This window comes from Topomyia yanbarensis, chromosome 3 (genome assembly GCF_030247195.1).
Source record: "Topomyia yanbarensis strain Yona2022 chromosome 3, ASM3024719v1, whole genome shotgun sequence".
In the NCBI taxonomy this organism is placed as follows: Eukaryota; Metazoa; Arthropoda; class Insecta; order Diptera; family Culicidae; genus Topomyia; species Topomyia yanbarensis.
In genome coordinates this window covers 7,332,443-7,344,798 of record NC_080672.1, presented here as the reverse complement: position 1 = coordinate 7,344,798, position 12,356 = coordinate 7,332,443, and the positions used below count along the sequence as shown (strand labels likewise).

The following is a 12,356-nucleotide window of genomic DNA, read 5'->3' as shown; positions in this document are numbered from 1 at the left end:
AATAGCTGATCACGGACACAGCGATCATGACGACGACAACAACAACGAAACTGAAATAAATGACGCCAAAGATACAGTAATTGAAGAAGTAGATGTTTCTCCGTGGTGAAAGATGGTGTCCACGCGCACTAGCAAGTTGCGTGTGCGAAATTTGCCGGGTACTCACTAATATTTCAAGACCCACGACTTCGTTAAACTATTTCGTCGAGCCATGTGAAATAAACAAATAAATAAACGGTTTTATGAATAATGTTCATGAAGTTGTGAACTAGTTCACGTACAGAAAATCGGTTTTTTGTAATGGTATGACGAAATCCGTGACTGAAGTTCACAATCAAAAACAAATATCCACTAATAAAAGCGTTATATAGGCGTTGCTGAATGAAATTTTTTTCACGATTTTGAAAACATTTTTTTCTGTGCCGAGGACAATTTTATTCCCGCTGAAGTGCCGGCCCGCGCGCGGTTCAGGAACAAGTGTCTGGTGTCGGGCGGCTTTTTGCGATAAGCTTTTCTAATCGGGACGCCGATATGAGAAGCTTATCGCAAAGAAGCCTCTCGCCTCCCAGGCTAACCATCAAGGCTCTCGCAGTGGAAGATCTTCCGAACGAGGAAGAGCGAAGCAGATTGGACAACGGATCCACCTGAAGCAGGTCTCCGCGGTGTCTGCCTGGACCATTCACGGGGAATGACTGGGCCGGACAAATGTTTGCTAGGGAAGTTCCTACAAAAAAGCCCTGCTCACATTCCTAGCTAATCGTTATGGACCGCAGCCGAAGCAGCGAATGGTAAAGTAGAAGAACGCGACCGTCATTGTCCCGACCAGTCGGAAGGAACCGCCCGCCTTCCACCCAACGGCAGTTTCGTAGTCCGACAGCAGCAGCAACAAATAAGCGAAGTAAATGAATACACCTCCCTTTAGCAGCCGACTATAACGGTCGAATGACACGGTAAAATCTTGTTCGCGATGTAGTCAGCTCAGGTATAGGAAGGAATACGGCATTGTTCTACGGAATTTATGTTGACGGATGCTTTAAACAAACATTTCACACGGACAATAAGTAACCAGACATGATTTTGTACATCTAACCTTACGAAACGATAGTGGTTTTTACGCCCATTTATGGGTGGTGCCTGGTAGGAGGAGGCCAACTCAAACGGACTTTTTCACACCCAAATCATTTAGACTATAACGTCCGATGATAAATAAATAACTAAATGAGAAAATGACTAAATACGGACAGGGCCGTCGAGAGCCGCGTCGAGCCCCAAGGCTTGTATTACTGCCGGGCCCTTTCAAACCAAAGCCCTCTAGTTCAGTATGAGTTAGTTCCTCTTCAGCCATGAGAAACTCGTGAGACCGTGGTTTCTATTAGTCTCCGGTTGACTCATATTGCCACATCCACAGATAGCGTGCCAGACAGGTGAATTTCGACAGCTTCATATTCCGTGGTATCCAAATCGGGTAAAATTGCCATAGCTACGAGTTTTTCAATTTGTGAGTACTCAGGAATTAGGAAACAGTAGCGTCTAGCTCACATGGCACGTTCCCCATGTTGATCGAAGATTTGTGCCTTGTCATGAATCCCCACCCACCCTTTCACTTCTTTTGTTTGACAAACCGACTGTTTAAATTGACGAAATATTGCCTATAGAAATGGGATTCCACAGTCGAAAACCTCGTCTCAATTTGGCATACTTGGTTTAATCTAAACTCTACCTAGATGTTAGTTGAAATTACGCAAACGTCTATTGTGGATTATATTTGCAATTGCATTTTTTTCGTGCAGAATTTGCATTTTGATTTTAAGTTTATTGCATCATCATTTATTACATGAAGGCATACTGGAGGTCTGATTCGTGACAGTTTCGTTTTTTCTCTCGTAAATTTTCCCCTGCTGCTATTTTAGAACTTTTTATTAAAAATACCAGTTTTGCAATTTAAAATTAGAAAATGTATATGATTTACGGTAAAAGTGAAGGCGCCTTTCTGGAAGAACTGAGGAAGCGAGTAGCATACGATAGGCGGCCCGCTGCAGGAACAGTAGGAAGGCGAAGTGTAGTACCGTATGAATCCGATTAATTTGAAAAATATTGGACTCCACATTTGTTGCCGGTGAGCCCGTTCTGCATATATTTTGTATCTTTCTTTGTTGGATATTGTTGTTCGTTTTTTACGTTTTAGTGAAAACCAACTTGTGAGGTGGGGATAGAAAAGGAGGAAGGTTATTTTCATGTGTCGTGGTTTTCATCTATGAAAAAGTTGAAAATATTTTAGAATCAACAATCAAGAGTTTAGAATAACACTAGATGACCAGCGATCGATCAAGGATACCAGATCCAGAGTTCAGGTCAAGCAGCACAGATGATCAGAATAGTCGGCAAGAACGAAGACTACGCCGTTTTATACTGGACATTTAAAAATGCCTTGTAGAGTTTCGATACTTTGAGCAGATAATTCGGTGAGATCTAACTTGTTATCTTATTAATTCTTCATATATGCTGCAGAAGAGCCCATCTAGATGATGATACTCAGAAAAATCATTCTGAAATCGATTCGGAATCATGCATGGATTCTGTATGGATTTCGGCATGGATGCAGCAGATGATTTCGGCACCGAATGAGTCGGAATCGGGTGTTGCATTTGAGCTAGAGTTCATGCTGAGTCTCTTCAGGAAAACGACCCTGTTTCGGAATTAGTTTGACTTGATATCCTCGTTGAGAGGCGATCGAAACAGGAGTCCATTGTTTCATTGTAGTAAATTCGAGCTTTTAACCAAATCTTATGCTGATTAAGTTTTTGAATAAGAGTCGCTCTAGGTTCACTCGAAACCATTAATTTGATATGGGTTTTGAAGACATTAGGGCGACTCAATTCCAAAACCGAGCGAATAAAGGCGTTATAACCTAGGCTCACTAGCCAGGGCAGGGCTAAATACCTCTGTCCCATCCCAAGAACCAAAGGAGTGACATTAACCCTCTTAGCAAAGTCACGCCCAACGATTTATCAAACCCCCACCAAATTGAAACGGTTGTGTACGGTTGTCCACGTTTATTCCTTATTTAAGGTTCAAAATTATTCGATGATTGAATTCTTCATTAAATGAATAATTTGATTGCCGTATAATTTTGAATCATCTTTATTTTGTACGCTGCGCAGTTGGCCTGGCCGCTTTAATGATTGTGTCACATTCCATATGTGCCACTAACATTAATATTAACATGAAAAATTGTAGACAAATGTCTTCAATTTTCCAGGATCCCTACATGTATTGACTGTGTATGTGTAGACTAGACTAGACTAGACTCATCATTTATTACATGAAGGCATACGAGTTTAGGTGACTATTGGAACGCAGGGTTGTTAATCGATAATTAATCGTTAATTAATCGTCATCGTCGATAACGTTAACCACCCGTCAACGTCATCGGAAACACCGTTAACGATAATGTATCGTCGGATTCATCGTCATCGTCGATAATTCATCGGTGTTTATCGCGATACATTTTGCGTTATTTTCCCATTTATTGGAGTTGAAGTTGATGCGGTCAACTTTCAATTGTTTAGAAATAATTAACTATTGAAGGACATGTTGTTAGCAGTTGAAAATCAATAGTTTTGGACATTTTCTATGAACAGATGGGGTCCGACGATGTGTCAAAATGGATTGAAGAAGCTATTGGTAAGTGAAAATCAATAGTTTTGGGCATTTTCAATGCACCGTCGGTGCGTCAAAATACACATTTTTTCAACTTTTCGCGAACTTTTTATATTGAAGGGCAGGTTGTTGGCAGTTGGAAATCGATAGTTTTGGACATTTTCAATTCACAGGAGTATTTACCAGTGCACAGTGTTTCCAAAGTGGCAAAAATGTGAAAGAAATTCTTTGAACCACGAAAAAAGATTTTTAGCTATAGTGTTTTCAGCAAAGTTTAGTTATATTTTTTTCATTTAAAAAGTATTAGTTGGGTGATTAATCCCTCTAAAGCTGAAAAGCAAGCTTTTGTTTGGTCATTTATGAAAAAAATCGTAATTTGGCAAAGTTGTTGAGAATATCTTTAGTATAACCTTCGCTGAAGAGACTATGTGTCTATCTGTCGATTTTAAAAGACACATGTGGAGATTTCTTTGATATACCCCCGAAAATTGTTTTCTTCAAAATACTTTTCCTGGTAATTTTGTAGAATTTCAAAATTTTTCAAGATTTTGTTCTGCATAAGAAATTACAGAATTTTTGTAATGTAAGTTTATTTGTATCTCTTACAACTTAGAAGTTATCGAATGTTTTAGTGTCCAAAAAGCAATATTTTTGTATAGAAGCCACAAATTTCCGTAGACGAAGCTATACCAATACGAAACTGTAAAACAAACCGTTTGGTGGGCTCTAGCCAACGTTCAAGTCAAATTCGAGTAAACTCCTTCTTTAGCATATTTTTCTTATCTTGGAGATGCAAAATATACAAATATAAAAATACTGTACTGTAAGACCTCCTTAAGGGAAATTTTTATTAAATAATCAGAACGGGTTATGAGGCTTTGTCGAGGGACTAAAGAAGAATATTTTAACCGCTGCGGTTTATCAAAAAGAAAGAAGAAAAAATGTTTGCGTTTCGACTTCGTCTCTTCAAAACCAGAAAAAATATGTGCCGATTTTGTCAATGTTATAGTTTTATCAGCCTAAAATTACCAAGGGGCTGATAAAAACGGGTCTGTATTCAAAAAAACGACTAAAACTCTATTATGATGCCGTGTAAATTACACTATATACTTAAGGGTAAAAGAAGGGAGCATGAAGTATCTTGTTACATAGTGGAGAGAAGAAACGGAGGAGAGAGCTAAAAGCTTCCCAACTAGAAAAGGAAATCAAACATTAGAAATATATGTATATTGTCCTTTTTAAAATCCAAAATATTCTAGTTTAAATTAAAATTATAATAAAATCTGTTAATCACCACACCACTTAAATGTGTAGTGTAATTTGTGAATGGCCTAATAATAGTGGTTTAGTAGTTTTATAATAATAAAATAAAATAAAAATAAAAATTTTTGCGTGCTAAAAATTACTAATTACAAAGTTTGTTTTCTTCATGGTCAAAACAATTTTGATTACCTTTTTGCCGCTTGGAAACACTGTGCATCTGCGACTCTTCTGTGCACCAACTTACTCGAAAAATTGAAAAAAAAATCCATTTTGACACATCGTCGAACCCTTCTGCGTATTTAAAATGTTCAAAATTAACTTTTCAACTACCAACAACTTTCCCTTCAATATAATACACTTTCCCGAAAAGTTTTAAAAAGAGCATTAGCAAGTACGGCTAGTTAGCAATAGAAATGCTAACTTATAGTTTATCTACAATTTTAAATTAGTGCTTATGATTACTTGGGTAACGACACAAAACAATTAAAGCAGAGCATTCTGCGCCTCTGAACGATATACAATAGCAGGAATAATACTTCCAACCCCCGGAAAAATTTGTTTTTTTAAATGGTGAGCGGATATATTTCGCTTTGCGAAACAAACACTTCTGCTTGATTGATGGTCTGGAACATAATCAGCACGCTATGTCTAACATGGTGAAATTGTAGGATGTAAACATTGGCCATAGTGGTTTGGAACACGACATTTTGCTTCTACTATGCAGACGGATTGATTTATTTGCTGGTAGCAATTGAGCAGTTTTGACGTAGGACTGCGTCTTTGTTTACGATATGGGGGTGCACTTTGCGAATTCTACAAAAATTGTATGTAACGAAAAGTGGTCCAATTTTAAACGCATATAATTCAGTCATCTCACGATAAATTTTCAAATTTTTGCACAAATCGCCCCGAAATACTTTTAAGAATAGATTCCAATAGATAAACCCAAAGATTTTTCATATCATGGCGTTAAAAATTTAAATAATATACAACCTTGTCAAAATATCGCCCAATTACACACAGAAGATAGCGCTTCCCAAGCCCGGTACGAGAGATTTGTGTACCTAGCGCGCTACGCTTCTATAAATGACGTCATCATCGACTATTTAATGAACGGATTTGGCCGGACAAGCTCAGTTGTCTGTTGAACGGTAGGTGGAGCAAATCACTGCGCTGTGTGTTTTCACAGCCAGTACAGCTGAGTGAGAAGTCCGTTACACTTCTTATGGAGGTACGCTATCCAGTACAATGCTTTCTTTTGTGTTGTGCTCGTTTCCAGCACACTTTTATCATTATGTACAATATCGAACACAGTTATACCTACACAAAATCGCTTGTACATTCGAGCTCCATTTGCAGTTTGTCTCTTTCGCTCTACCCATCATCATCAGCGTTGACTCATTTTGCTTCGTTCGCTTGGGTTCAATGTTTGAGGCGAATGTACGTATATCTAATTTGTTGGCAGGGTTACTATATTCACAGATTTTTCTGTAACATCAGAAAAAAATTTCACAATTTTTGATCACAGATTCTTTTTCACAGATGGTACATTTTTTGGCATTTTTAAGAAAATTTGATAGATTTTTGTAAATATTGCGATTTTCCACAAATTTTCCGGAAATTTATCACAGATTTTTTTTCCTGTTTCAGCTATCACAGATGGTAAAATGATATTTTTTACCGAAACACAGATTTCAATGTGGCATCACTGTTTGTTAACGGATGCATGCGTAACCTGCATGATACCAATCTGTGCTTTCATTGCGCAAAGACGAAAACTTTCATAGCAACAAATTTACGCGGATCGATGGAAAGCACAGATATATGATTAAGACTGCATTCGCTACATTTGTATACGTACTTTAGGAAAGTTAAAATGATGACAAAATAAAACTAGAAAGCTTAGTCTATACATGAAACGTGATTATATTGTCTAAAATTTGATTTTTCTTCACCGGTCCGGGGTTTTACCACACACAATCGAAAAGTTTTTACAATTTTTAAAAGCTGATCGTGTGCTATAAAGATTTAGTTTCAGATATTAGTTCGGTCACGGTTTTCTGTTTTCTTTCTTCAGATCTTCTCAAAAAAGCAACTTTTTCATACGTAACCATTTGTTGCGGATTAACCAAAAAATGGGACGTTTTATCAGACAATACTGGTTATGCAACCATGGTAGATTCCTCTGGGCGAATTCTGCAAAAAGACACTGTACAACGTAAAACTTTGTGCAAAAGCAGCCAAGAAAAGCACACCTACTATAACTGTAAACAGCACACTATTATCTTATGCCAAACCAACACACGGCTACAAACCCAATATCTACGGATCTGACAGGAACTAATATTCACTCAATAACAATCATGTCCAGTGTCTCCAAGCCAACAACCGGCACCACCAGAAAAAGCGAACGTAGGAGAGGACGGATGCGTTTGTCCGTGCGCTCGCGTTTCTGTTTGACGCTCAATTACTTTCTTCGAAAATACTTTCAATTGGCTTCTCAATATTTTGTAGTTTATTGCATCGATTGAAGCAATAAAACTTTTTAACTTTTTTAAACTTGTACACAAAGTAGACAACTCCCTTAAGAACGTTTGTTTTAACAAATATCAACTATCAAATAAAGTTTACATTTTATACGCCTTCATCATATAACAATTTATTAAGGCGAATGATTACAAAGAAATTACTTTTGCTATTGAAGTAGAATACTTCCAACGTTTCAATATAGGGGCCCCGTTTCAAAATTTTCTGCCAGAATTTTACCCGATTTTTTAAACGTGAATATCTGCCTTTGTATTGAATTAAAAAATAAGATTATTACGCTATCTGATTGGAAATATGTACAACAATTTTGTATCCAATTCGGTAGTATGTACAATCACTAAAAATAACGGAAATAATGGATTTTATGAAAGTAGTAATTATCTGATCCATGATTGGTTGGTATAATTCGCTCAAAAAGCAAGCGTTGCTGGGACTGCCTCTTTTTCATCGAAAGAACTGTGACGGGTATAAAAAGAAAACACAAGAAAAATTCGTTAGTTTGTGTTCTGTCGTTGTAAGCGTAGCAGCTGCTGCGTTTCTTGTCAGCACATTCTTCGATGGTAGGTAATAGATGATGATTCTAATCATGAAATGAAATTTTTGTATTTCAATATCACGCTATTGAAAAACAAGCAAAAATGAACAGATCTGAAAAACGTGAAAACTCCCATACATCAGTCAATCTATCCCCTCAATAGGGAGCAGGTTAGTAATTCAAACGAACACGAAAAGTTATAAATAAATGTGCCGTGTGCCTGTTTGAATCAGTTGTTGCTCTTTTGCCAGACAAGTAACATCGTGCTTATAGCGTCTCGTACGACAGATTTGAGCACCCAGCACACTACGCTTCTATGAATGACGCCATCATCGACTATTTAAAGAATATCATTTCTCGAGCGACTTCATTCTCCCGTCAAACGTCGGACCGCAAAGAACAGCAGTATCAATCATGCATGTTGACAATGCGCTGCAATGAGTGCTGAATTTGATCACTGCTACCGCTGGGGGTGATCCGATGTAAATAGCGCGCGGCTGGAAGAGTTGGCAAACCTCAGTTTAACTGACTAATTGTTCCATAAATTAAAAGCCCTTTTAAGGGCTATAACAATAACAAACAATAAAGATCAAATTGGAATATTTCCAATCATTGATAGCGATAATCCAATTGCAAACATTCCGAAACAATACAAAAATGTGCAGCTACTTAAAGTACATTTCCAGGTTGAAATTAGCGAAAACCTGTGATTTATTAAAAATAGTCTTTCGGAAACATAATCCAAAATTCTGCAATGTTTCAGAAAATTGGAGGATGTGGCAACACTGCCAGCTAGCGAAAGCCGTACCAAAAAGAATCCGCAAATATTTTTTCGTTATTATGCATGAAGGCAGTCCTTACCCCATCAGTGCGAAAGTATTAAAAGCCGATGTCACGTTTCAAGCTATCAGTATTTTATATTGGATGCTGAAGGGAAAGGTTGTTTCTTTTCATTTCGAAATATTTATCTGATGTAAGTAACGTGCGGCTGGAAGAGATGGCAAACCTTTTTTTGCAGCTGACTAATTGTTCCATGTTATTTTTGTTAAACCAAAATCCCTTAGTTTAGTATTTTTCATTCCATAGCACGCGTGTTTGTGTATCCCATAAATAGTCCTTTTCAGGACCCCACATACAAAATAGTTAATTTGAATGATTCCCTTAAAATCGTTCTTTTTAGGACCTCAAATATAAAACATTTCAGAGTTAATGTTAATTAAACCACCAAATATATAAAGATACATATATTAAACTTTCTTCGTTTACGAATAATTTGATTTATGACCAGTTATTTTTCTATCGTGCTTGCAAACATTTGATTTGATAGCAGGTATTTAACCCTTAAAGGCGCAAACCAATTTTTTTCAAATTTTCTGAAAGTCGTCTCACGGTTTTAATACGTTGCTACGATAATTTTGAGATGGTTTTTGCAATGTTGTTTTAAAACAACATTGCGCATTTAAGGGTTAAAGATAGATGTAAGGTTTTGTTTGTGAGCATCATTGACTTATGTTCCCATTTCATGGATTTGAAACAAAATTTTTAAAACTTGAATTTATCACACTATAGGTTATCGATCTTAATTTAAAAATTCAACAGTTATCTCTAGTGAAGAATAGCATGCCCGTGTGTAGTTCTGAAACAGTCGATGGAATTAACAGGTTTTAATTTGGCCACGGATAATGTTGCTTGCTCATAAAACTGACTGCATTTTCAATGTCATCGTGGTCGTGTCTTGCACACAACACTTATTTTTTTTCAGAGCTGAATAAATGGATTGGCGATGGGGTGGTTTGGTGCGAGAACCGCGCTCTTTTGTTCTTTAAATTGTATGTGGCGTCAGGTGCTTGTACAGATAAATTCACCCCGACGCGCGTTCCAGTGTGCACCGTGGTGAATTTATCTGTGTGTTTGTTTCCTCCGGCAAGCCGTAATGCGTACTGGTTGTTTCATTGTGTAAAGGAGATGGTGTTGGCTTATTGGATACTGATAATATGATTTTCTGTTCATGATTTGATACGAGTTACTTCGGAAAGTTTATTTACACGATTATAGAGCATTTTAACACTACCAGGGGGAAATTTAAAATACTTGGTCCTCGGAGCAAACTGAGAAAAAGTTTTACGTATCATCATGTTATAAACTCAGTTAAATAACGGTCCGGAAAACAGATTAATTGTATCTACATTAAGCCCGGCTTATTTTGTGTGCGGCTAAATGACACAATGTGCTTTTTACTTATTTTGTTTGCGAATATCGCGGCTACATAAATGAAAAGCTCCATTATTGTGAGAACTCCACTCTACGATACCTGCTTGGTTAAGGTTCGAGCATATTATTATTTATGAAAACATGGGGTAAACGCGCCTTCTAAGGAAATATGATCATAGTTTAGCTATAGAACATTAATTGGGAGAATTTAATAAATATAATTCAACCAACATTTCCCCCTGTAATCGCAATCATAACGCTTTGAAAAATGTTCAAAATTTTAATGATTCACAACAACAACGGGACAGAAAGCTAGTTGGACTAACACGTAATTTTGTTTTCTGTTGAGATTTCACAAAAGTGTAGCTTTGAATCGTCTTAGGTTATGCAATTATTAGGTTTTCAAAACAATTGTTCTGTTTTAGATTAGAAAGATGGGTAGGTAAAGTCAATGACACTACCGAAATGAAGTAGCATACGTTTTAAGTTGTTAATACGAATGCTGCAATTTTTACTAATTTCTGATAGGTTTTATTAAAATAAGTTAAGTGGAAATAGCGAAATAAAGGTACAAGTATATACGATTCTTTACTGTTGCCTGTTAATTGATTCACTCTCATTTAATGCTCTTTGCAGGGTTACCATATGAGGATAAATATGTAGGAATATTTTAGGTTTCGATGTACGTGTAGCGATATTTCGGTATTTCCATTAGAAATAACGAAATGGCTGGTTTTAATATAACCTATCAGAATATAGTCAAAATTGTAGCATTCGCATTAACATCCTAAAGTATATTCTACTTCACTCCGGTTATGTCTCCGACATTACCCACCCATCTTTTTTTATCTTCTATGAATACCGGACGTGTTCGCCAATCTTTCGGGTAGGATCGCGGGCCCCCAAATACAATCCGGGCCCCTGGGCAATTGCCCTGGCTGCCTCCCCCTCTCATCGGGCCTGTACGGAGTTGTCTATTTAAGGTCGGTCGAAAACTCGAAATCGCAATTGCGGTACTGTAGGGTAGTTGCATATCAGATATGTAGATGAGGATACGTAGTCGGATTCATAAAAATCACATGAACATCACTTAACGCGCTGAATATTTGCCATGTGATAATTGAGTTTGCAATGACCGGTTAAGCCCTTAGTCACCATGCCGCAGCGGAGAAACGTCTTTGTTTGGCGACACATTTGTAGATTTCTCCAACAATTGCGGAGCTCGGACGAAGACCCGTTTCCACCTTATTGAAATTGCCTGCCCTGACCAATTCGTCAGCCCATTCATTTCCAGTAATACCGGAATGTCCGGGCACCCAGACAAGGTAGATAGTGTTAGCAGTGCCTAGTTCTTCAATTCGGGTTTAGCAGCTGTCGTGATTGACCCTGTTTACAGGGCGTTTCAAATTGTCCGCCATTAGGTTGTCACTGGTATTTCGATGTGCTCTTATTTAATTCTTTAAGAAAGTGTGCAGCTGCTGCTGCTGTTCTTCCGATGCGCTGTTCGCTCCCGCCGATGGTCCGATGTGCTGCTCGCTGTTGCTATGGAAATGACGATGAATTGCTGCTATAGAATGACTAACAAATTCACAACAAGGACGAACATTTCAGGTTCAAGAAAGGAAAGACAATAACTTCAATTATCTTTGACATATTTATTATGAACCGTTATTTTTATTTACATTTTTTGTGAGAGGACATTTATTAATTTTTCATTATCTTACTTCTTCTTCTACAGCAGCGACATGGACCGTGATTTGTTTGAACTAAGGGCCTTGATTGCAGCCTGAATATCGGAGCAGAAGTTTATAACTTTGCCGAACAAGCTCTGTTGAAGGGCCGATTGTACCCCACACATAATCTTGGAATACGGTACAGTATCTACCTTGAGAGTGAGATTGTTTCCATCTCATTTCACGACGGTGAACACCAGCACCAGCACGTCCCTCCATCAAAGAACCGTCAGTGTAACAAACCGCTTGCGTATGTTGTTGTCTCTCCGTCTAGCCAGACAACCATTCCTCTCTTGAGGATATCTTCACATGGAATGTCCTGTAAGGAAAACTATATGTGAGTGTAATATCGCCGGGAGCAAGAATATCTTCACCTCATGAAACCATTTATGACCACTGTCGTGTAT

At 37.7% G+C, this 12,356-nt stretch overlaps 1 protein-coding gene across 1 annotated transcript in view; it reads right to left on the bottom strand.

Moving 5' to 3' along the window:
- Nucleotides 1–12,154: 12,154 nt before the first annotated feature.
- The window catches only part of LOC131693787 (cyclic AMP response element-binding protein A), a 359,187-nt gene continuing 358,985 nt past the window's right edge, over nt 12,155–12,356 (bottom strand). The window contains exon 7 of the mRNA XM_058981924.1: nt 12,155–12,268. Coding sequence (XP_058837907.1) covers nt 12,220–12,268 — 49 coding nt within the window. The 3' untranslated portion in view covers nt 12,155–12,219. The remainder of the gene's footprint in view (nt 12,269–12,356) is intronic.